Raw genomic sequence first — 27,075 nt, 5'->3', positions numbered from 1 at the left:
ACTGGTTTGAATCCGCGGGGATTTGAGAGGCTTTGGCCTTTGAGGCTGGTCTTTGAAGTTTTTTCCTTCTGAAACGGCCCAACTAGCCAGGATTTACTATTTGATGCCTCTACTGGTCTTGGTTGGCTTCGTTTTTCGCTAAGACTATACGTATCTATAGGAGACAGCGTGTTGTGGTTAGTGGGAAGGTATCAATAAAGATTCTCTTAAATCAAAGAAGTGACGCTTTCAATTCTCCCGCCAGCTTCAGTTACACACACACACGCGCGCGCGCGCGCGCACCCATTAAAGGAAGGTACAATTTGACGGTATGGAAACTTGGGGACGGTGCTTTAGATATATTTAATTCATCCTTAAACCTTCGGTTCCTCTACTGCGGACACAAGATGCAGAAGTTTGAGGAAAGAAGGAAGGAAGGAAAGAAACGGAGGGAAGGAGGAAGGAAGGGAGGAAGGAAACGGAGGGAAGGTGGAAGGAAGGAAACGGAGGGAGGGAGGGAGAAAGGAAGGAAGGAGCAAAGCGGATTGCAATGAAGAAACTGCATGTTTTTCTGTTGGCACTTTAGCTGTGGAAAGACAAATGAATTTATCAAACCTCCTTGTTTTTTTTTTAATTAATGGAGATCCTTCAGGTCAAATCTTGCGTCATCCGCCCCTTCCTTTTTGTTTGTTTGTTTCCTGCTTTGGCAAGTGACAATGGTCCGGGAAAAGGAAGTGCCCTTTGGTAGCTTCGGGCTTTGCTTCCCTGGAGAAGGGCCCGGCAGCCTGTTATCTTGGTCCACCCTCCTGCTCCTTCTCTGGGCGGGGGGAAGTTCCCCAGCCGCCCTGCTCCAAAGGCCCACCGGCCCGAATCTATCAGCTTCCGGTGCTGGTGCATCCCCTTGTTTTGAGATTTCTGTCCGGAGAGAAGTCAGTGCAGAAGTTGGCCAGAAGCCTAGAGTTCGGCGGCGTCTTCAGGGGGCTCGAGCGAGCCGGTCTCTTTCCATGAGTCCAGGATGGGGAAGAAAGAGAAGGCTTCCCATCAGGCGTCCTACGGCGGTAGAAAGGATTCCTAAGTCACCTTCCTACACCCCGTGTAGAATGTTTTCTTCTACATGGAGTCTCCTATGACTTATCAACTCAGGGCAGAAATCCTACGCATGTGAGAGAAACGTTGACACAGTTGTATAACTATAGCTGATATGCTGGTCTTCTACCCACGGGGAGTAAATAGGCTGTTAACTCTGAAAAACCCGACCTCCCCTCGTTTCCAGCTGCCTAGTTCGGCGATCCTCCTTCTCCAAATATTAAATTTACCTCCTAAGCTTTTCTTCCACTGAAGCTCCGCCAAGACTTACTGGCAGGAAGGGCGTGAATTGGGGGGAAAGGTGGAGAAGAGCCCTTTCCAACAAGCCGGCGGTATTCTGCACAGAGCAGAGAAAATAGCAGGGATGGTAGCAACAGCAGCCTTCGCTCCTCCGAATCTAGGAAAAGCTCAAAAATAGTGGAGGTCTTTCTTCTCTCAACAATTGGAGAGAAAAGAGAAAATCAGTGCTGACCATTGTTAATGGGAGAGATTTTTAGAAAGAGGAGAGAAGACATTTGAGAGGGAAGTAGCCTCGTATTCGCAGGGATTGTCTCTCTGTCTCTGTCTATCTATCTATCTATCTATCTATCTATCTATCTATCTATCTATCTATCTATCATCTATCAATCAATCAATCTATCTATCTATCTATCTATCTATCATCTATCTATCTATCCATTATCTATCTATCTATCTATCTATCTATCTATCTATCTATCTATCTATCTATCTATCTATCTATCTATCTATCTATCTATCTATCTATCTATCTATCTATCTATCTATCATTAATCTATCTATCATGTATGTATCTAGTTGAACAGGGGAAGGTATTTCTAAGCTTTTCTTCCATTGAACATCTCTTCATTCGTCTCAAAGATTCTGTAACTTTACCAGAGATGATAAAATATATTTCCTGGTCCGGTTAGAACAGATATTATGTGTGTCTCGTGGAAAATAAACGTGCCGCTTTCCCTCGCTGGCTGGTTCACCTCGGAGCCCTGTCTGCTTCTGCCCTCTTCCAGAAAGGGCCGTTTTTGCTTTGCAGACCACCTTCCCCTTTGCCTTGTAACTCAGCTTCTTTAGGGCAACTTTCAAGGTGGCATTTTAAATCACGTGTTTTTGGGGCCGGGGAGATTTCCACTAGCGGGAAACTTATTTGTGACGGCATGCAGATTTACAGCCGCTTCGAAATGGGGCGATGGGAGGAAAACGCGCTCCCCTTGACGTGTCTTTTCTTTGCCAAATAAATATAGCACTACTTTAAAGGACAGAAATCCAATACTAATATGAATAGTGCACTTTTTTCTTGGGGAGGCCAGTATCATCCAAGCCAGACTAGGGCCCTCTCGGTTTCAGCAGTCGAGGGGGGGGGGGAATTACTTCCCCTGGTCACGGCTGTTACCGTAAAAGGCGTTTCCTTTACCAGTCACAACGAAGAGCCCCGACGGGGCTTTCGAGGCGCTTAATGGGAAGCGAGGCTGGGAAAGGCTCTTCTCCAGAGGCGGCCGGTTCTTTCGCCGCATTTTGAGCTTCGAGGAAAAGGGGAGCCAAGAACTCAAAGCGCAGGCAATGCCAAGGCATCCTCCACTCCCGAGAGTCGTGAAAGGGAAAGACCATCGAAGAGAAATAAAACGTCGAGGTCTGGGTATCTGGCATTCCAGTAAACTGGCATCTCCAGCGGGAGTGGGGCTCGAGTGCCTTTGATTAGAACGACGTCGGCGGAGGGAAGGTGCGAGCGAGCGGGGCAGGAACCTTTAGCGCTAGTCCTTTGCCATCCATTTGATTTAAGGATAAAGTTATCCCAGGCCTTGCCTTTTCTTTGAGAAAAGCGAGCAAGCGACTGGAATGAGGTGGCTTGCCAACTAGGCTCTCAGCCAGTTGTGGTGAGGCCCCTCAGGGTACAAGGAAACCCTGCAAATTAACTCAAAGAGAAAGGCAGCTAATATGTATTTTAAATGGTTTAATTCTAGTACAGGGGCAAAATACCACCTCCTCTGCAAAGAAAAAAACAGACCAGAAACTAGCAGTGGAATCTTGTATTTTCTACATGGGGGTGGGGGGAGTGAAATATGAAGTTCAATGAGGCTTATGCTCAGGCCGCTGTGTGTAGAGGACTAAAAAAAATATTTTCCCCCTTCCTTTTTAGTAGTTGAAAATATAGGGGCGGACTGGAACATCTCAGAGAAAAGACAGTTTGGAGAAGTTTTGCTAAGGATTAATTTCTTCAGGAAATACTGTTATAGAAATATTATTTTTATCCCCACCCTTCCATTAACCATAAGCTTGCCTTGGGTTGGAAAGCAGAAACAATTATGGAAGGAGACAAAAGGGATTCCAGTAGGGAATTGAAAAAACATTCCAACATCACCCTTGAGATGTTCAAGATGTTCAAGGAATGAAGATATTTGCCCACAGTTAATATATCCATGGAGCAACTTCAGTTGTAATTGATGCTGCTATCTCAACTGGTATTAAAGGCTCAATTCTATGAACTATTGAAAAATGAAGGCAGGAGTTCACCCTTCATTGAGTTTAGGCAGAATTAAGTTTCATCCAACAAAACATGATTGACTTTCTCTGTTCTCACAATGTGTAGTGGGGGGAAGTTGTTAGCAGGTCATTGTTTATGGCATCTGTCTGAAGAGCTTTTGGAGAGAGAGGAGGGAAAACGGGAGGGAGAGGTTAAGTTGGAAATGTATCTCGTGAAAAATTAAATGTCTATGGCTTGCTTAAAATGTTTCTCCCCAAATTGTCCAAGGATGGGCCACAAATGTAAATACAAATTGTTCCAAACGTACTTCCTTGAAATTAAGCTTCATTGCCATCACCGAGATGTCCTAACTTGAAACTCTGCTTAGTTTACAGATTTGTATCTCAATTATTTCTGAGTAGAAGATGGCCATGATGGTAGATGAGCAGCAAAATAAAATGCTGGCATAAAATTATATTCCGCTGAAGGGTAGAAACTTCATCTTCACTCTTAGAATTAAGGAGTGTGCATGCTCACTCAGAAGTAAGCAGTGTTGGCTTTCTCTGTGACAGTATGAAACCTTAGTTAGACTGAGGGGGAAACCAGGATAGAAAGTATTGATGCTTCTGAATCTTAGAATTGAAGAAGATTCCTGGAAATACCATGAACAGCAAGGAAGGAAGGAAGGAAGGAAGGAAGGAAGGAAGGAAGGAAGGAAGGAAGGAAGGAAGGAAGGAAGGAAGGAAGGAAGGAAGGAAGGAAGGAGGGAGGGAGGGAGGGAGGGAGGGAAGGGAGGGAAGGGAGGGAGGGAGGGAGGGAGGAATACATCACAGAACAAATCAGAGTTCTTACTTGAAGCTTCAACTGTCTTATTTTGGACAATTATGCTAGCTGTCTGGACAAGTCTGTAATGCTGGGAAAGGTAGAAGGAAACAGAAGAAAAGCAGCACCAAAAGCAAGGTAGCTAGGCTTGATTACAGCAAAAATGGGTGCACTATTGGAAGATTTGAAGAGCCAGGTTGGAGACAAATCACCCCAGCAAGGCCTATCTACATGGTCAACCTCAACCAGATGACACAGATTCAATCAGCAATCAATCAATCAATCAATCAATCAATTGCAATGCTGAATTCAGGGACTGACTACTGATTCAATCTTGAGTAGGATCAGATTACAAAACTGATAGGTAGGAAGAGCTGCACTGAATTCAGGAGGAATTACTACTTCAGACTAAACCTACAGAGGGTGAAAAGAAACCAGCACCCCTGTGATTCCCCTGTGGGCAGCAGGCCATTCTAAATTTACCAGAATGAAGTGTTTCACAACTTCAGAGGAATCCAGGGTATCCAAAGAAGTTAAGCAAAGGAGGGTGGGAGTGCAGTGGGGAGCAAGGCAGGGCGGGGAAGGAGAGACTCGCCAAGGCGAGAATTATGGTATGATGTCATTTTAACATGTTAACTAGGATTCCACCAAATAAATCATATGTATTTCCAGCCGCCCTTAAGCTACTTTCTTGCAAGCAGGGTCAACTGAAATAAATGGAATGTAATTCTGCCTTAGTGGATTTAGGAATAAAAGAGTAGAGATATCTGTTTTACACACACACACACACACACACCACTTTTAAAGGAGTCACAATGGTATTACAGCCAAGAGCTGCATTTTAGATCCACGTATGAATAATCATGGGTAATTCGCCTGAGTGAAAACAGAGGCCAGACCAGCCTGGTTTCAAGTTGATGCCCTCCAGGTATGTTGCGACTACATGTACCAGAATGACCAACTCTGGGATTTTCTGGCTGAGAATTCTGGGATTTGAAGTCTCAACCAGGCCCCTTTTAAGTTTCTGACCTTAAGAAAACCAGAAACAGAATGTCCATCATGTGTGCCTTTCTCACTTTCTTATTCTTTTTGCACCCTATCCCATTTTGTTCCTCCATTGTCTTTACTGTTTCCACAGATTCTATAGGATGTACATACATTTTCAAAAATTGCAGTTTATGCAAGATGTTTGTTTGGTTGCTAACTGGGTCTTATTTTTTTTACTCATCACAAAATAAATTGTTGGTGTTAACCTGTGAAGTTGTAGGGGGTTAGAGGTCTGCCTGACGGACAGGCAGTTTTATTATGAACTATCCTGACAATGCATTCTCCAGGAGAGACCTGTTGGAAGAGCTATCCCAATTCCTTCATTAGAGGCTCAGTTATTGGATTCAAGTGTTGACCTCTCATGCTACTTTGGCTCTCTGGGTATTTACAAAATCGGACACAATTTTCCCCAGGCGGTTTAAGTATCCAAGTTTTAGCTTGCTTTTTACATTTGTAATAGTTTGCATTGAGTTAAGTGCTAGTTTGAGCAGAAGGGGAGAGAATAAATAAATAACAGGCTACATGAGATTTATCTACTGAATACAATAATTTAATAAAAAGGGAGCTTGAAGGGATGGTCACATTACTGAAATTGCTCCAGTGAGTTTGTTTTAACTCATTGCTTTTCTTGCCCTGAGTGAAAATTTTAAATCCATCAGACCATTTCAAATATTGTTCTGTATTCTGTACAGTGGTAGATTGTGTCTGCCATGTCCAATCCTTTATATATCTGTCTTGTAGATAAAAAGTTGGTTATCTCCTTATCCCTTTCCTCCTATCTCATAGCGGTAGAAGTAGAACAGTTACCACAAGTCCGTGAGTTCAGGCAAGAGTGAAGAAACCTCCCCCAAGCCATCGAGGATCAATTTAGTGACCAATCAGGATTACAGATGTGGTCATGTGACATGGACTACATTTCCCAGGATACCTTAGCTACATTTACCATGATGCATTCCCTTAAGGGGACAGCTCACAATTGCTAACTAAATATCCAATTCCCATACATTGGCTGGACAGCACAAATATTGAACCCAAATTTAGATTCTCCTCTCTGGGACTAAGTCCGGGGCCTGAGTCATTGGCTCTATATCAGTAATGGCTAACCTTTTCCACGTTGCATGCCAAAAGTATGCGCATGTACGCATGTGCACGTGCTCGCATGCCTGCACCCATGATGCAATGCATGTGCGACGCCTCCTGCCCCTGCACATCTGCATGAGACCCCCTGCACACGTACCTCTGCACATGCATGTGTGACCCCCCTGCACCGCATGACTCTGCAAATGTGCATGCACCCCCTGCACGCCACATGCCTCTGTGCATGCGCGCACATCTCCCACGTGCATGTCTCCTCCTGCGCATGCGCGGCAGATACCCGACAATCAGCTGGCTGGCGGGGGGCGCACACGCATGCCAGTGGTGGGATTCAAATTTTTTTTACTACTGGCTCTGTAGGCGTGGCTTGGGCGTGGCACTTCTGGCACGCGTGCCATAGGTTCGCCATCACAGCTCTATATATACAAAATCTAAGAAAATCTAAATCCAACTTCTGAGAATAGCAATAATGCAGTCCAATTATAGGATTTTTCTCTGGTGATATATATTGGCATTCATTTCAGTGCTGTTCCTCAACTTCTGTATTCAAAAAACCTCTTATTATGTTGGGTGAGGTTTATTCTAAGATAATGTGATGAGATTACAGCTTCAGATGACCAAGCGAGCCACTTATGAGCAGTTTTTGAAGTAAGCCTAGCAAAAAAGTCCCTGTCTTCCAATATAGAGCTATTTTACTCGTGTCATGTGGCCTTATGATAGGAACCACATTTCCAAAGTTTTAAGGGATTGGTCCTCCCCTTTCTCTTTATCCATCTTATCAGCAAACTATGTCAAAAACAGCAAAAAATTAAATTATTTCCAAAGCTTTTGCTCAATGTCTTTAAACAAACATCTTGTTTCATTTATGGATTCAGCTATGAATCTTAGCACATGAGAGAACAAAACTCGTATTAGTCCAGCTGGATGCAAATCAGGTCATCTGAAACATTATTGGAATTTGAAACAGACTAAAAAAATTCAGTGTTGTTTTTTAGTGACTGTTATGTTGTTTAATCCATCTGCCTATTTAACCACCGATACAATTGAAATACTCTTAGCCATGGGCAGCCATAGGGTGGGCGAAGTGACAGAAAATGGCAGGACCCTGCATACATGTCACCATTTTGACCTAACCTTGGTTCACTGCAGATGCCAATGGTCTCGGCCTTTATAATCTGCTTTAAAAATATTGAACTTCCTTAAGCTCTGTTTGGGACAGCCAAAGGAATGAATAAATGAGGATACATGAGGCCAACCAAAGGCAATTCAAGAGTTAGGCCCTTGCTTCATTTTCAATTTACATTGGCATCAAATTGTCCTGGCAACCCTTCACATGACTCCAGCTTTATTTTTCTCTGAGCCAAAAATTAAAGCAGTTTTGTTCCATTTCTCCACATTCTCAATTTAACTAGTTTTTCCTGCTTGAGCTGGCAGAGTCTCACCGCAGTTACAAGCTGTGCAAAATCCACAAAACACCACTCCTTTCTGGGAAGTGAGGTCAGATGACCTGCTCCTGGGAGTTGCCACAAATGTACCTTCTCCCTATGAGGAAATGTGGTCATGTTCTCTAACTTCTGCCTGTCAGACTTCCACAACTCAGCATTTGCCCTGGATCTAATTGGGGATTTGGCTAATACCTTCTTTTTCTAGGGTTCTCCCCACCAATTGTGTATTATTGATTGACCCATTTCTACAATAGGCCTAAGGTGGAATTGTGTGGGCAATTATGACACAATTATGTGTCTTGCTATTATTGCATAATCATATGTGATTTTGAACCACATTTATAAACAGCTGTTGCTTTCCAAGCCTCTTAGACTTTAACTCCCATCACTCTACCGCCACCTCTCTCTGGGGATGATGGGACATAAAGAATGCATTTAGAGGATGCAAAGCTGGGAAATCTGAGAGGCTTACTGATAAAAACAGAGTAGCAGAGAAAAAACACCAATGCTTCGCCTGTTCATATAGGAGAATTGAAGAAACTGTAAAATGGCATCAGGATAGATGCATTGTCCTGCCATTTCATGTTGCAAGATCCTGATTTGTGCATATTTTCATGCCAACAGGTGACTTCTTCTAACAGGAAGAGTGGCATCATTGGAGGGAGATTAATATATACCGGTACTAGCAGGATACTGATGAGTTATTCTCCAATGTCAGCCATGAAATATTGTTACACATGCTAATAAGGACTGCATAGTTAGGCACTGAGTTGTTACAGGTTTACAGATACAGAATTAATCTATCTTTGTCAAAACATCAGAGGTGTATAACATATGATGTCCATCATTCACAGGCACAAAAACCAGACAGAGAGCCAGCATACCTTATACTTACATAATTGTACATATTTTGCATTTTTACTTTGATAATTAGATACATGCAGTGAGCAGTCTATTAATTCTTCAAAACCAGGCCATGTAAAACTTTCTAAATTGTGTAACAACTATTACTACCTGTTCCTTCATAATACATTGTTTGTAAATCCCCCAGAGTCTCTTAGGTGAAAATGGCAGGGTAGAAATTTGAGAAATACACACACACACACACAATTTTAAATCAAAGACCACTGCATACATTCATATTTATTTCCTAGCCACTGGTTCCTTTGCATGGTTTCACAAACATATCCATTACTAAATCAACAGATTAATATCTGATAGAAAACAAAGCTTCTACTAGGACTTAGATGATTTAGACCAAATGTTTCAGGTTAATGCGGAATCAATACAAGGTTAAATTTTAAAAAAGGAGACGAGAAGTTTATGGTAAAAAGGATGTCAGTGTGCTGGGGGAAAGGAGTCATCATCCCTGGTAAGAACAATAGTTGGCAAATATTTTGTAGCAATCACATGCAAACTGAAATCTTTGTGCTTATGGAGAGATTGCACATCTATATGAGAGAAAATTATATTGCATTAATTGGGACTTCTGAAGATCAGGGCACAGAATCATACAATTGGAAGAGATCTTGCAGTCAAACTTTCTCTCAGAATCCTCATATCATCTCACAGAAATGACTACCCAATCTTTCCTTCAAAATGCCCAGTGATGAAGTGCCCAGTTTCAGGAAGGAGGCTGTTCTATCACTTAATAGTTCTCAGTCAGGAAATTTCCCGTGTTTTAGATTGGTTCCTTCCAATCCTCTTCACACTTCTTCTATTTATCCCAATTCCTATCACCAATAATACTTTGCTAGATTATTCTAACAGTGTGGTAATCTTCCTGCAAGGTCAGACTATAATATGGTTGTCTACCCAAAAGACCAACAAGATACATCAAGCGCTGTCGCCTGTTTTCAAAAACAGGTCTTCCTCTCATAAACTCACTAACAGCTAATTCTTATATAGACTGTTTCCAGTGGCTGAATTTGTGCCACGCAAATCATATCCTACAAAGTAGTTTATAATAAACTTATCAACTCAAAGTAGAAGAAATTGCTTTCAGTGGGTCTTACCCCCATTGGAATAGATTGCTAAGATTGTAGCCTGGATCACGACTCATTTCAAGCTTGTTACTCATACTGAAATCTGGCTCATAAGAAAGATATTCGGGAGTCAAAGCAAAGATCCTTAAAATTGCTTGTAAGACCTCTGATTTCAGAAGAACATGCCTTTGTTTGGGGGCATCTTCAAAACCTTCTCTGAGGTCTTTTGACCAGTTTATTTTGACCAGGGATGAAACTATTGGATCAGGAGAACATTTAGTCTGACTCAGTTAGTCCTTGGGGCTGAAGTTGTACTAATGGGTGGAGTTTGTCTTCTAGCTGTTCTAATTTGGAATGATGGATGTTAGTCAGAATCCATCTGCAAGGTGCTATTTTGGAGAATGCTATCCTAATTTTCTATTTCTGTTAGAAGGATGAGGAAGATGTGTCATTATCAATGAAGTGTGCCGATAATTCTTAGCATGTGCAAATCCACTTCCAGATCTTTGTAGCTAGCTTGCATTTAATCATGTGGTGTAGCTGGTGGTACAGGTAAACCTTGATTTGCAACCGTTTAATGACTGTTCAAAGTTACAATGTTGTTGAAAAAGTAACTTATGACCAGTTCTGCAGTTATAATCACTCAACTTCCCAAGTCACGTGATCAAAATCTGGTGCAACTTGCTTAATGACCCATGTTGCTTAGTGATGGAAGTTCTGGTCCCACTTATGATCATAAGTTGAGGACCACCTGTGTCTGCCATCTAATGTCTTCTTGAAACCAAACCTGCCCTTTCAGGATAAGACGTTATCTGCTTCAAATCTGGGTAACAGATAAGGCTGCTACCCATTTCTTTCTAGCAGGTTGATAGGTATATTAGCAACCAAATAGAGGGCATGTGCCCAACAGCCATGGGGTCCTTTTTCACAGAGAAGGATTATGAAAACAGGAACTTTTTCTTTTATCTTTTAATTTAACTTTTTATTTTTTAATTTCTTTTTTTTAAAGATTTTTAAGATAAACATATACAGAAACATAAAAACATAAAAACATCTTCCAATTATATACATACAGTGTGTCAGCTGGTTTCAAATCCTTTGTGCTATCCTTTCATAGTCCTTACTCACAAGTTGTATAGATTCTCCAATTGTCAATCTAGCATATGCTTATATACTTATCAGTTATTAATCATTCATTTGACTAAACTATTATTCCATCATTTTATACGAGATATTCTTGACATGGCAATGAAACAGATTAGGAAGTTTCGTAATAGAATATCAATAGATTAATATATAATATAAAATATGTAACCATTGGATGAATGTATAATATAAATTTATAATAAAATCTGTCTTTTAATTTCTTAACCTCACTTCCAAGCATTGGTTTAGATCAAATAGTAGCAAGGGTTAGGAGTCTCCATTAATCTATATTAAATGCCAGGGATAATGGGAGTTGCAATCCAACAGGTCTAGAAAGCCTGAATTTGGAAAAAGGATGAGCTGGCAAAGTGAGGTTTAGAACAGCAATAAAAGGGTTCTCATTGGACGGATTTGGGCCAATCACTCTCTCTTAACCCAGAGAAGTTACTCACCTTTGGCAATTTCCAGATGTGTAAACTTCTACTCCCAGAATTCTCAGTAATCACTCTGTTGCCTGGCTGGGGAATCTGTGAGTTGGCCCACACATCTGAAAGTTGCAAAGATTGAGGAAATACTACCTAACATTTTAATTTTGTTAAACTACAACCTGGTGATGACATCTTGAGCTTTGTACACAGTATGGAATACTAAAAAAGGATTAGATAAACTCTGCAGGATTCTGTCTGTCTTCCTCTAGTTTATACAGTCTAAAACTTACTCTGCATATATGATGACATCACTCAGTATCCAAAATAAAGTTCTTCTTTGGTAGTACTTTTAACATAATATTGAGGGGACAATAGGTGCTATTACTGGTGTTACTTGTTAGGCATATCTTTATAATTTTGAAGCTTTCATGGTTCTAAATCAGAAAAAAAGCCCTTTGGGACAGCTTACTCATGCCATTCCTTGGAAATGAAGTGTGAGAAGCTAGAGAAACTGCAGACAGCTGCAGAGAAGGCTATGTGAAGGAACATAATTCTCTTGGACATCTCTGAGCATTTAAAAAAAATAGTCTTGTCCTTGGAAAGAATTTCTAAAGCTAACTGTCTTTCATCGCTGAGAATACAAAGAAGTGCAAAGGAGTTTCCCTGCCCAGCATTAAACTTAAGTGGTCTAGTTTAAATCATAATTTTATATAAGAAATCTGGTGTTCAGACATGAAAAGTCATCAATATTTCATACACTAATTCCTCTGTTATCACAACAGCAGTATTGAGCATTTAATAGAACCCATTAAGAATCTTGGATACATGTTTACTCATAAATCAGCTTCACTGAGATCAATGGTGTTGTTTGACAACATTTAAAAGCATACCTGCATTTACATTTCATTCAAATGCCTCTTGTATTTATATTTTAATACCGTTTAAATGCAGTTATTGATTTCAAATATAATTAAGCAATAATTTCATATTTACACAGTGAAATAGGTATCCAGCAATCTGGACTGAGTAATCCCTTTTCATTTCAGCACTATAAAAGTGGGGTGACTATATTTTATTGGAAAAAATAAAGGACAAACCAGAAAAGGCGACAAGTCTGAAACAGGTTCATAAGGATAAAAAAAATACCTTTGTTTTACAAAGACAATTCAAGAGCAAAACCAAGAAAAACTGTTCAAAAATGCATTAAAAGATATCTAAAATCAAACAATATATGTAAATTTATTTTTTAAAAGACAATTCAATTTCTGTATTTTTCACATAAATGTAAAATATTGTGCATGAAGTACTATTTATACAGTAAATGTTAAAGTGACCAAAATAAAGGGGAAAACTGAATTAAAAATAAATAAATCTGACAGCTTTCTGAAATAACAGATTGGCCTTTATATATATATATATATATAATTTTCTTAAGTTTTCGCGGGTACTTACATGTGCTTTTTAAAGTTGTAGGAACGTTTCGGCAGAATCTCATCTGCCATCTGGACGAACACAATACAGAAGCCTGATGATGGCAAATGAGATTCTGCCTACAACTTTAAAAGCACAACTACAATGACGTGGGAAAATACCCGAACAAAGCTGAATGCCATACATACATACATATATATATAAAAGCCAGGATTTTTTTTTTTTTAAAAAAAACTAGGACTGACACTGAGATCACAATACGAACATTATATTGATGTTTGGAGACAGTTACTTTTCAAGGTCCTTCTGAGAATAACATGGAGAAACTACCTTGGAGGAATCACAAAACATTAACCTAAGAATATTACACATCTCAGTGTATATATATATATCCCAAGTACATTTGCAGGGGAACAAGTACAGAGTTGCAATCAAAATGTGTTAGAAAAGAACTGGCAATCAATATCTACCTTTATCCTTCTAAAAGATATGGAACAGGTCTTCAAGAATCCAAGGGGGGTAATTCCCGCTAGAATTCACAGTGGATTTCAAAGAAAGACTGCAAAGCACTTTGCACCAGTTGGAAGTTAAGTCCCATATAATTTGATAAGATAATCATAGGATCACAAATGCTGCACTGCCGCTTATGCACGCAAAACTTGGGCATTTGTCAACTTGTCTCTTAACAACCGCATGCAAGACTTTCTAAGACATTTAAAACACCCCCCAACCACCATCAAGGATTAAAAAGATGACTTTGGCATCCAACCATTAGGTATCTCCTTGCCTAATAGACATGGCATTTTTAATCACTCCAACAACTTAAAGTTAATACCTTTCCCTTAGCTGGCCTGCTTTGCCTCAATGTTGGTAAAAATGGCCCTTTGATCAGCACAATGCAAGTCCTGATTGCCACTGAAGCTGCCATTGGCCCCTTTAATTATGTACTGAGATCCCAGTATGGCAGCCAAAAACCTAGTTTGCAAATACTTACAGGCAGTGTCTACTTCTTAATAAAAGACATAGCATCAAGCACGTAAAGCACACAATCTTAGGAGAGGCTTCAAGGCCTATTGCAAAGGTGCTGATTGTGGAATTCAAATCAAAGCATCAAATTGCAGGGGTGGATAAAAGCCACAAGCCAAAGAAATGAGCTGCAGAACATTTTTCTATCTTTGAAAGAGAATTATTCTTCCCATGTTTTTTTTTTAACAGGAAACACTACTGGGTGACCAACATATTTGTTACTGGCAGTTTGGTTGCATTTGTACATGGCATTAAAGTCACAATCTGCTGATGAAGCCAACATCATTTGGTTCACATTTGCAAAGTCAGAACCGAGCAAAATAAATGACCAATTAGCACAGCATATGAAACCAATCTTTCTCTTGCTAGCTTATCTGAAGATATTTTGGTTCCCATCATAAGCATCCTTTTGATACTCTACTCCCATTTTTCCAAGTCCTCTCATCCAGAGCTTTTCGTTTAAACATATATTGACTAGGAATGTTACCTTTGTAATCAATAGAAGAACAGGACTATTGCAGCTGCACCTCAGCAGGAGATTCATGGTTGCAATATTTGTTGGTGATATTACTCCCAAAAGACACGCAGGTTTTACTAGCTCTTGAGGGAAAACCTGGAGAAAGGGAGAAATTTTGTATTTGCCAACCTATAAAGCTTTGAACTGGTAAGTAGAAAAAGAGGTGACCCGATTTGCTTTTCATAGCCTGCATTTTGCACACAGCCTGCTTTAAAACAATAAAAAAAAATCCCAATGTGATTACAGTACCTTGCTGTAACCCACAAATAGGAACTTAGATTTTTAAGCAATGAAAAGTGAACATACATTGCCCCAAAGATGCTGTCATTATGTGTGTCTTTTAACTCTCCATTATTCCAATTTAGGAAAGGGGTCTTCACCTTGGAAACACACTACAATTAAAAAAATAGATTCATCCCTTAATATCCTATCTGCCTGGTAGTTGTGAAAATATAGAATATGCCAAATTTGAACAGCAAATGTAAACAGGTTGAATCCCCAGTATTCTAGCCGGCTTATAGCAGTAAAAGCAGTAATGTCAGATAAACTTTTACACAGCCAAATGAGTACAGCATGGAGGTTTTTTGTACTTTGCACTAAAAAGGCACCAGTTGTTAGATATAAACCCCTCCATTTGGAAACCTGTGGGTTGCTTGCTACTGTAATTCTAGGAAGCCTCTTGGCTTCCTATAACCTCCCTGTTTTAGTAACCTGCTGGAGAAGAGTCCTCCGTTTCTGGAGATCCTTCCCTGTTCCTTCTTGCACAAGGGTACCACAAAATGCCCTCCACACCTGGACAAGGCTCCCCCCTCCTCCCCTCGGCCGTTGAAGTTCTCCCTCCAGAGGTAAAACTGACTGCAATTATGTCTTTTTATCTTGCAGACGATCTTTCGCCCAGCGCTTTAAGGAGACAAAAATATTTGTTTGATGTATCGACTCTCTCAGACAAAGAGGAGCTGGTGGGGGCCGAGCTCCGTCTCTTTCGGAAAGCCCCCGGCGATCCCTTCTCCAAGGCTCAGACAGGCCTGGCCCGTCTGCAGGTCTCGCCCTGCCTTTCGGGCCGCCGACTGGACTCCCGGACCCTGGACTTGCAGGAGGCGGCGCCCGGCCGGCCCGGTGGCGTCGGCGGCGACTGGGAGGTGTTTGATGTGGGCCAAGCTTTACCGCCCCTCCGCGGGCCCTGGAAGAAGCGGCAGCAACTTTGCCTGGAGCTGCGGGCCGTCGGGGGGACTCGATCTCAGCCTCACCCGCAGCTGCTGGACCTGCGGCCCCTAGGCCTGGGGCGAGGCGCCCGGGCCCAGCAGGAGAAGGCGCTGCTGGTGGTCTTCAGCAAGTCGAGGCGGAAGAACCTCTTTGCCGAGTTGCGGCCGGAGCCCGGAGCCCGGCCTTCTCCGCCGCAAAAGGCGGCCGCCGCCGCCGCGCTACCCTGGGAAGCGCCGGCCCCCGTCCAGCTCCGCTTGCAGGCCCGCCGGCTGAAGCGCGCCGCGTATAACAACCGGCACGGCAAGCGTCACGGCAAGAAGACGCGGCTGCGGTGCACCAAGAAGGCGCTGCACGTGAACTTCAAGGACCTGGGCTGGGACGACTGGATCATCGCCCCGCTCGAGTACGAGGCCTACCACTGCGAGGGCGTGTGCGACTTCCCGCTCCGCTCGCACCTGGAGCCCACCAACCACGCCATCATCCAGACCCTCATGAACTCCATGGATCCGGCCGCCACGCCGCCCAGCTGCTGCGTGCCGGCCAAGCTGACGCCCATCAGCATCCTCTACACGGACGCGGGAAACAACGTGGTGTACAAACAGTACGAGGACATGGTGGTCGAGTCCTGCGGGTGCAGGTAGCGGCGCGCCTCCGTCCCCGGCTGCCCCTTGGAGCGGAAGGGCGGACGGGGAAAGCCTCGGGGGGAGGGAAACTTCCACGGCGGAGAGCGCGCGCGCGAGAGAGAGACAGGCACGCGAGGGGAAAGCGGACGGAAGCGCGCCACGTGCGAATCCTCCTCCTGCACTGGGGAGGGAAGAATGGACGGCCCCGGACTGCGCCTGCGCAATGTCTGCTTCGGGGATTCGAGGTCCTGCTCCTTAAAGAGCCGGGAGGGAGAGAGAGAAAGTACAGTGGCGGGTGCCGTTTTGGGAACAGCCTCGGTGTTTCCGCGTCCAGGCAAAGCCGTCTCTCCTAGGATGGGAGATTTTACAGATGAACAGAGTTGGAAGGGAACTTGTAGGTCATCTAGTCCAGCCCCCCGCCCGGTTTTGCTCAGAAAACACGTGGCAAAAGTTGCTCTGAAGGTTGATCGATCGACGTCTCTCCTCGACTGGAGGCTGGAACGACCCAAAATAGTAGTGACCCTTTTAGCATAAATTAAGCCTTGATTTTGAATCCGGAAACACAATATTTTCTGGGATAATTCACTGCCCCTTTCCTCGTAGTATAGTGTCCTTGTAGTTTCTGGAAGAAATTTTTTTTTTAAAAAAAGGAGAATCAGGGAAGTTACGCAAGCCTCTTAAGAGAGGCAACGTGGGTGTCAGAAATTGAATTGTGGGAACCAGGCAAAGACACGTGTTGTGGGTCACTTTCGTAACTGGCGCTAGCCTCATGCCCTCCTCTTGTTGGCAGAACTTGGCCTTTACATTCAGGTTTTAAAACGGACTTCTTTTACTTTTTCTCCCTGCCCCCCTGTAGTTCACCTGCGTTGAAGCGGCAATCCGCGATTTCTAATTTCTGACTTGGAGGCAAGGAAGAAATAGATGAAGCAAACTGCATCACTTCCAATGCAGGATTCCGTTCCAAGAATGTAATCCTGGTATTCTCTTCTAGGCTCTCTTTTGAGAGAAAAGTATTAGGAAAAGCAAGCGTGGAGAAGGTTTCCCGTGACAATCCTTGAATCCGGAATTGTTTGGGTGTTTCCCTTACAGATATTTCCATCCTGAAACAGACTTCCTTCTTTTAAATAAATACGTAAATAAAAATCAGTTCCACTCTATAATTATTAGTTAGGTGGCTGATCTTTTAAATGTATTAATTAGAAGCTGTGAAAAGAGCTACAGGAGGGACATACTTGGGGAGGTTTAGAGGGTTGTGAAAGAGCTCCTTAATTTCAAAATGTTCAAAATTCAAAAGTTCCAGGAAGGGCACCAGCTGCCGTGGGGTTTTATAGTTAATGCAGATGTGATGCTGAGGGAGACAATTAAACAAATTGCTCTACAAATCAGGTTCTGCACCTCTGCACCTCACAAGACCTGGAAATATTCCTGAGACATTTCCTTCTCTTGTGGATTCAGGATTTCATAGAACTTCAGAAGGGTGGGGAAAGTGGAGGAAAGACGTATTAGTGTATAAATATAATAGATAAATAATATAAAATGCTAATAAAGGAAAAACCTTCATCAGGAGCAATAATTTAAAAGAAAGTGCACACTTTGGTTTGGATACAGTGTTGTTCATATTGAAGCTGTAAATATTTATTTAAAACAGACTGCAAAGTACAAAAATGGAGGTGAGCAATGTACATTTTCCCCTTTCCCCTTAATGCCCAGAGCATTATATGCACTCAAGTGTCTAATATTTTTTAAAATATATATTTGAGCTGTACAGATTTAAGCATTAACCAAATGTTTCATTTGTATGTCTGCAATGTTACCATTTTTTTCCACTCTAAAATGCTCCCGCAAGATTTAAAACCACGTGTTAATGAAGAATTCTTTGTTTCTACCGTCTACCTCACTGTGTTGCAAAGGCTTGATCTTCTGGGAAGACTCACCGATCAGGCCTGGTTCCCATTCATTTCAGTGATGCTCTGAGCAGGACACCTTGCTGGGTTGTACTTCAAATGTTTACAGCACAGCAATCCTTTGCGCACTCATCCGGGGAATAAATGCCATTAAATAGTTCGAGCTTATCTCTGAGTTAGAATGGATGGGATTGCTGTGTAATGTCCTCTAAGATCAATCCATGCCTAGAACATTTTTACAGTATACTTTTACTGGATGGTATTAAACTATGACTGTATTATTAAACTTTTTGCATAAAAATGTTGCTTTTCTGTTATAGTTAAATAATCCCATATATTTATTTTACCAGAATGTTGACTCTAAATTCTAAAAATGCGCTCAGAAAGTTTGAAACAACCGAAACCTCAAAAGACTTCCCTCTGTATTTTATAAAACTTTTTGAAATACTTCTGGATTGTCTTTTATTAAGAGTAGTGTAACATTTTAAAGTTTAGACTTCTTTGATCTATTTAAGAAATGCCACTATTCAGAAAAATTTACAGATGTGTTAGACCTGAGGGTGCACAAAAATTCTTTTATGGGAAAGAAAAGTTGTAAATAGCTACCCAATACTGTTTCAGGGTTGGTTTCCCAGGGCAGTGGTGTTTTGTGAAAATGAACAAGCGTTCATATTTGAAACAGGGATGCCTTGATTGTATAGTCTTGTACTTGAACTCTTATACATAAATGTTGTGCCAGAAAAAAGTGGGCATCTTTAAAGAGGCAGTATCTCCCACCCCCCACACACAAACCCATGTTTTCAGTGTCTTCATAATGGAAAGGTGAGCTTGGCTCAACCATTTAAAATAGGCTAGAGTAGAGAACTAATGCCATATAGAATCAGTGCTACTTTTATTATAAAGCTGCAGAAACAGAAGCTTCCAATTTGAGCATGCTTCCTTCTGTCTTCCTTTCTCCTGTGAACTCAGGTAAGAGCTTGTCTGAGACACTTACTCACATTATATTCTTGGCCAGGGCTCAGGCATCTTTTATCTGATCATTGCCTTGGTAGAGAGAATCTAAGCTCCTCAAGGCCATTACCGCTTCACACAACAGCTTGTGACATCCCTGGCAAGCGGGAACGGCTTTTTTTTGGTGATGTGTGGGGGAAACATCTGTAACAGAGCTATGTTGATTTGGCAACAAGCAAATTTTTGTGGCACAATCTTGAAGACTTTGAGGGGAAGTTTGTAATTTACCAAGTACTTATCTTTGGAGTAGACCTTTGAAGAAATGTGTTTATTGAACCAAGTGGAGAATCCCTGGAGTTGGGTTAGCACTCACTACTCACAGCAAAGCCTCCATATATGTTGATGGGGTACAACATGAGGATGGCTAAACATGCCAATCTCCTTCAAAAATAGAATAGGTTAAGCAGACATGTCAAAACACGTAACCAAAGGCCAGATTCGGCCCACAATAGGCCCAGAGTTGTCCCATGGGGCCATCCCAGAGACAGCCCATGCCGCCCTGACCCTGGCCTACGCTGGCCATGCCCATCCAGCTGGCCGTGATGACCAGGCTGCACCCACCTGGTGCCTCCAAGGGCAAACAAAATACTGATACAGCCCACAACGGGATCAAGTTTGATACCCCTAGGTTAAGGCTACAAAGCAGGAGATACCCCGAGGTTGATACCCCGAGGTTAAGGCTACAAACCATCTTTACCTTGAAATCCAGTTGGGTGTTTTTGAGCCAGTCCCTCTTTCTCATCCCAACCCTTCTCACAGGTTTGTTGTTGTGGGGAAAATAGGAAGAAGGTGTATATGTTTGCTGCTTGTTTGTAAAAATAATAAAGGTAGGGTACAAATAATAAGTAAGTAAATCTTACATCAGTGGCATTTAGGCATCTTTAATATACTCAGTATGTAGAAGAAATTAAATGTAGTTCATAGAAATATAAGAACTAGAGCATCATTCTTTTCTTGTAGCAAGAATAGATGTTCGGCAATACACCTCTTAGAAAAGAATGATAGCAATGTGTATTCATATGTTTAGATCAGAGAACAATAAATGTATTCCATTTATTCTCAGGAAATTCTTGCCATTATTCTCTACTGATGCATGTTGTGTTCTCTCTTCCTTTGAAGACATTTTAATGCCTTCCCAAAATATATTTCCTTTTATGAGCTGTTTGGGACATTGAGCTGAGTTTTGTATTAGCTGTATGGTGCAAATGTGGAAATCCAGGACAAGAAATACCTAGGAGCTGACTGCATCAAGCACTTCTCTGTTGACTTTTTTGGCAATTTAAAAATGTGCTTGAAACGTAAGTTCTGGTAAATTTAAGTTTAACCAGCTTTTGGGGTATCTATGCAGAAGTGGGCCATGGGAGTAACCTGTTCTTTCACATTATTTTTGTGATAGATGATTCTTGAGGACAAAGTTTCTAGTATAAGAATGCATTAAATATCCTGTGTGTATGGATAAAAGACTATTCCACAAAGACAACAGCATGTTCCAATATCAGTCCCAGACCATTTTTGATACTGTCTCTGCAGCTGCACCTGGTAAAATTATGTGGAAGAGCTTTCTCCAGTTAAAGCAAACAGTGGTAGGCTAGATGAATGAATCACCTGATACAATAATATAAAGCAGCTTATGTAGCACAGCATGAATCAACCCAAGTCGAAATGATGATAGCTATCATGGAACTATCCATGCTCGGTGCTAAATACTGATCCCATACACCAGAATTCCTCAACTCAAAACACTTCCCAGATGCAGGAGGCTCATGTCAGCTGTATATTCTGGAAACTGAAATCCACTTATCAACAGTGTACCCGGGCTGGGAATGGTTGCCATATGCTAAGAAGAAACACATAGGCTTAGGTGCTGTTCTTAATGCAAAGATGTGTTACTATCCAGTCAAAATTAAATATTTTCAAGGCCAACTGATTCCTATAGTAAAAATAAACATTTTAATCAAGAAAGTAAACTTTCCTACAAGGCTTCAAATGGGTTGTATTGTGTTTTTTTTTTTAAAGAAATGAAGCATATCAATTTACCTAGCTGTAGGAAAAAGAGATGCCAAGGGGAAAATTAATTCTTCCAGGACCTTATGCTAAAGCTAAATGCAAAAACTAGAAGTGGCTTCCAGGTTTTGCGCTAAGAAAACCAAATAATGTTTCTATGTGTATAGAAAATTTTGTAAAAAAAATATTAAGGAGTTTGTACAGAATGAAAGAATTCTGAAATGAGATTGTCACCTCTGATCTTCTGATCAGTACATTTTCCCTTTTAGTTTTTTTCATCCAACTGTATTCAATATACGCAAACTGAGAAATGAAATCTTATACAGTATGCATGCGTATTTCCTCACTACCAGAAGAGGGAGCAAGATTTGAGCACTGAAAACTAGTTTAGGATGTTCAAAGGGCTCTGGGAAGGTCTCGAAAGCTACAGATTGCTTACCTGTTGTTCTGTAGAAAGTGTATTGCTAAACATAATACAAAGTGTGAGTATTTTTTTGCAGTTTGGATTTTTTTTTTTTACAGAATTGCTGTAAAATATTTCATTTCCAAAGAAACATTCCTCTTGTCCTTAACTTACTGATCCTAAGGAATCCTGATAATCTCTTTTGACCAATAATTTCCAGGATCCAACGTCATAGAATAGAGTAGAACGGAACAGAATTGAATGGAATAGAATAGAATTCTTTATTGGCCAAGTGTGATTGGACACACAAGGAATTTGTCTTGGTGCAAATGCTTTCATGTACATAAAAGAAAAGTTACATTCGTCAAGAGTAAAGAATCATCAGGTACAACACTTAATGATAGTCATAAGGTACAATAAGCAATCAAATCATACTAGGAAACAGTCAATAAAATCATTAGCATACAAGCAACAAAGTTACAGTCATACAGTCACAAGTGGGAGGGGATGGGTGATAAGGAGTGATGAGATTAATAGTAATAGTAGTGAAAACTTTGTAAATAGTTGAACAGTGTTGAGGGAATTATTTGTTTAGCAGAGTGATGGTTTGGGGGAAAAAATGTTCTTGTGTCTAGTTGTTCTGGTGTGCAGTGCTCTATAGCGTAGTTTTGAGGGAAGGAGTTGAAACAATTTATGTCCGGGATGTGAGGGGTCTTTACTTTCCTCCTCTTTTAGATATGGCCAATTTCTAATACCAACTCATCCTTGTCTACACTTCTGCTGGATTTGCCTCTGTGACCCTGAAGTATTTATGAAGGTATATCAAGATAAGATGTGTGGCTTCAAGTATCCATTCAACAAAAAGTTTTGTGCTAAGCTACAGTAACTGTGATTAGTAACAGGAACGACAATGTTTTACGTTATATATATTCATGCATGTGGATTTTGGAGTGAGTCTTACTTTGCTTATTTTTCCTGAATATAGTTTTTTCCCTTAGAAAAAAACTGTGTTTTGATAGTAACAAAAATAAGATAAGAAGTCTAATTCTGTGATTATTTAAATTTTTGTTTTGTTTTTTAGATTTACTGTATGGAGACCACCCTAATTTCAATCTATTGGCACAGTCAAAAGATTTACAATAGAAATTTCCTTAAAGGACACAAGCAAGGTTCTTGTTCTGTATTTGATCTAATTTTTTGTAATTCGTTTGGAATGCACATGCACACAATTGAATTTTGCAGAATTAGATAACAAAGCAAATGTTGCCAAGTTCTACATTTTTAAAAAATACGTAAGGGGAGAAGAGATGATGCTATTTAATTGTTTCAAGCAAGATAAGATTGATCTTCATTTAGGCAGTGACACATTCCTTGCAGTTAGACTTTTGTATGATAAATAGGCTGGGATTATAGAATGATTCAGAAGCAATGTTATTTTTCTGCCTATCTCTAAGTTGGATGTCTGCTTTTGATTTGAAAAGCAGTTCCCTCTGTTAAAAATTCTGATAAAGTAATAAGATGCTGTGAAGGTTGAATTATTTCTAAAATTTAAGTATCATGTTCCATTGAAACCAAATGTAATATTGGAGGCACACCTAGAAAACATTCAGCTGTTGATTCTGGATGCTCAGTTATGAGCCTATGAGTCAGTTTGCACGGACATGCATAAGATATAACAAATGCATGTGGTGTTCATAATGTTCTACTTGGCACCTTGGAGGCTGAAACCAAATAATTTGGTTGTTACAATAGAAGTAGGTGAGAAGTTAGTATAGGTTTTTTTTCCAAAATGGATTTAAAATGCCTTTCAAGATTAAATGAAATGGAATATACTATGTAGGTTGAGAAACCAGAAATTATATCTTATCAAAATCACCTTTTGGGTAGACAATTTGAATTTAAGTCTTCACATTTTGTTGCCCCAATATAGAATAGACCGGAGGTCTCCAAACTTGGTAACTTTAAGACTTGTTGGCTGGAGAATTCTGGGAGTTGAGGTCCACAAGTCTTTAAAGTTGCCAAATTTGGAGACCCCTGGAATAGACCATTCAAAATTCAGCAGGGCTACTCTTTAACTCCTGTACAGATTTCTAATGAGATGGAGATGATAGATTTTTAGCTATGTCGTGATCCTATACATGGACTTCTCTAAGAAGATGACAAATCATTCTTGTATTGAATCTAAGGACTATTCCTTTCTTATATATTATAAGGGACGCCTTAGCTCTATTGGAGAGCTTGTGGCACATTCAGTAGTGCTTCAGATAGAAAGAGCATAATAGATGAACTCCTCCTGTGCGGCTTATTAAAATAAAACTCACACAAAAGAGCACAGTGTTCAGTATGTATAAAGCATACCTATCATGGCTGCCATTCTGCTAAGCTATGCATCCCAAGCTGACAGCCTGACATCAGTAACAGAAGGAGGGAGCAGTGATGGTATGGACCAGGGAGGGAACTCAGAGGAATCGAAACCAAGAAGTACCATCCTATGAGAAGCATCAGTCGTCTCAAGGTCACACCAAAAGAATGTGGAGCTAGCAAGCACCTTGGAAGACAGGAACTGTTTCCCAAACAATTTGTTGACACCTGATTGAACATTGATTGATAACCATGGGGTTGGCTAGAAACAAGGAAAGTTAATTGTATCTTTTGTGTGCAAAAATCTCAGATCCAAGTTTGCCTCTTATGTAACCACTTGGGCTATACTTTTGGCTAATCATAATCCAGGGGTCTTTTTTTTCCTAACTGATCAAGTTGAGACATAGGTTGACAATACCTATGAGGCTGGCCCTACCATTAAGTAAGAGTGGTGTCATGCTGTAGTTACTTAATTTATTGTTATTGCAATTACTGCTGACATATGTTTACTTTCAGAGAGAAAAAATTTGGAATCTTCTGTCTCATCATTCCAGAATTATTTGCTCAGCTTTGAACATTATGTATGTTCTTCAGAGTGGGAGAAATGGGTTGGATGGATTGGAGAAAGCTAAACTGCTATGGCTGTTCCTTCTTAGGCAGCCAAATTGCTTGGCCAAGCTCTGTGAGGAAATGATGTAGACAAACCACTTTACTTGCCAGTCATATTAATGCATTCATTCTGAGTGCCAAGACTTCAAGAAAGAGGTTTAATTTACCCAAGATTATTATTATGCGTTGCAGTGTTTCAGTATGTTTCACATACTTATGGATGTGAAATATACATAATACTGTATGCGCTGTTGAATTATTTTCAGAAATGAAGAATATTTGTTTCTCAATAAGGATGAGAATCATACCTCCTTTGATGAAAATTTGCAGAAAAATCCTCGACTATTCCAGGAAAGCAACTCTACTATCTTACTATACTTTCAGCTCCAAATTGAATACTTCTGGAATTACTGAGCTATATTCAGGAATGAAATAGTATCCAAAATTCTTAAAAACCTGGATGGTTGTATTTGAGGTTTTAAAGAAGTAGATTACAGAGTATTATTTCCTGAAGCTGGGCCAAAGAGATGAAGCAGTGTATTGAACTAGGAGGTTTTCAGACATACCAGAAGGGCTATTACCTGACCTAGCTTGACACAGCATGCAGAACATAATTGTCCACCCGTCCTCTTTTCTCCGAATCAAAGAGATTCTGCCTTTTAAGGCAGTCAAAAGCAATGGTTTCAGAAATATGTGAGTAACCTGAGGGAAGAGACAGGTGGCTCCACACAGTATGATCTCTGGCATGTCTCTATGGGTGTGACAGAATGCCATGTAGTCCAGAGAAAGCAAAGCAACATAATTTTTGAGAAGCTTTCATCCTCACATAAACACTATCCATTTTAATTGCATAACAGGAAACCCCCTTTGATGCAGGGTTCGTTAGAAATAACATTTAAAAAAGCCGTGTTGACTTTTTTAATTTGATTTTTTGAAAAAGCAAGCTTCTAGTCCTTACTTTGGCAAATATGGACTGTGTCAGCTATGCTACCTGAATGTAAGAAACTGAAAAGATTCCAATATGTTTTACAGAAACCCTTTTTCCATTCTTTTCTTTTCACTCTCACATAAAGACAGATGTCTTGGAAACGTTGCTCCCAGTTAGAGTGCCCTTAAATGGGAAATTGATTTTTAATCCTATATCCAGTGATAAAAGAAAAGTCACTGCCATTTTAGCTGTGTGAAATTTTAAAACAGTATATTTCAGTCTGGGAAAAACAGAACACTCTCTCTGGTCTTGGTGATTGATAATTCAATGCATTTTCAGAAAATTGTTTCTATCTTTTTCAATAAGCTCCCCAAATTTGAAAAATGAGGTAGAATATCAGAACAGATGTTTTAAAAACATACTTAAAAGTCCACCCACTGCTTTAGAATTGCTGAACTCTAAAGAAATTAAAAAAGAATTAAGCTATAAAAATGGAAACATGAATTCTGCATGAAAGATACTTTAGTTGATTTTTGCTGAACTCAGTATTTGAATGTACTAATAAAAACGTTTCTTTTTTCTTCTCCCTTCTAAAATTCCCTTAGATGTGAGTAACCTATTAGTACCATTATTACTGTATATAGGATTCTGTCTCTAAGCTTTAAAATCTAAGGGAATTATTCAGTCCATTACTACAAATGCTGACAAGTTAACTGAGTAGGTAGTCCAAATGACTATATTTCAAGTTATTTTTAACTGATAACACCTTGGTTTTTATTGACAGATTGTAAAGTCACCATTTGAGATTTTATTTGTATTTTGATTAATGTGCTGTCTCAATCCACCTATCATAATTTATGACGTATACCTTAAGGTGGTGACCCATCCAGTTGTGACTTGTTCAACTAATAGTAGTTTAATACAAGATGTGAATGTAGTTAGTGATCTCTAGTAGCTTGTACTACTCAAAAAACTTACTTATCAGATGGCAGCATAGTCCTCTATTCATACATATTTGATAACAAAGTTTAGGATAAATTATTTGCACATTTTTGCTGTGATAATATTTTCCTATTAATATTTTCAAGAGTTGTGGTGGTGCAGTGGTTAGAATGCAGTATTGCAGGGTAATTTTGCTGACTGCCAGAGTTTGATTCCAACCAGCCCAAGGTTGACTCAGCCTTCTATCCTTCCGTGGTCGGTAAAATGAAGACCCATATTATTTGGGGCAATATGCTGACTCCGTAAATCTCTTAGAGAGGGCTGTAAAGCATTGTGAAGCGGTATATAAATCTAAGTGCCATTGCCATTGTTATTAATTCTACTTGGGTATAATCCATAGGAAGTGCAAAATTTGAGCAAAATGTATAGAATAGCTTCTTCCTAAGAAACGTTATAGCTTTAGCCTTTACTTGGTCCTTTAATCAATTAATTCACATGTCCATTGATCAAGAGATAGGTTCTAAATTTAGTATTTATTTTATTTATTACAGGTAAATTTATGCAACCTCATGTGATCCTCAGTGGAAAAAAAGTGAAATATGTAATG

At 40.3% G+C, this 27,075-nt stretch overlaps 1 protein-coding gene across 1 annotated transcript in view; it reads left to right on the top strand.

Annotated features, from left to right (window-relative positions):
• Positions 1-18,657, top strand: part of GDF6 (growth differentiation factor 6) — a 28,007-nt gene extending 9,350 nt beyond the window's left edge. Inside the window, exon 2 of the mRNA XM_026690667.2 lies at positions 15,363-18,657. Within this exon, the coding sequence (XP_026546452.2) occupies positions 15,363-16,324 (962 nt within the window). The 3' untranslated portion in view covers positions 16,325-18,657. The remainder of the gene's footprint in view (positions 1-15,362) is intronic.
• The last annotated feature ends 8,418 nt before the right edge of the window (positions 18,658-27,075 follow it).

Source organism: Notechis scutatus, chromosome 3 (genome assembly GCF_049901735.1).
Source record: "Notechis scutatus isolate UNSWTSFEM ecotype Mainland chromosome 3, rNotScu1.2, whole genome shotgun sequence".
NCBI classification, from domain to species: Eukaryota; Metazoa; Chordata; class Lepidosauria; order Squamata; family Elapidae; genus Notechis; species Notechis scutatus.
The sequence above is the reverse complement of the archived record's forward strand: the minus strand, read 5'-3'. Positions and strand labels throughout refer to the sequence as shown.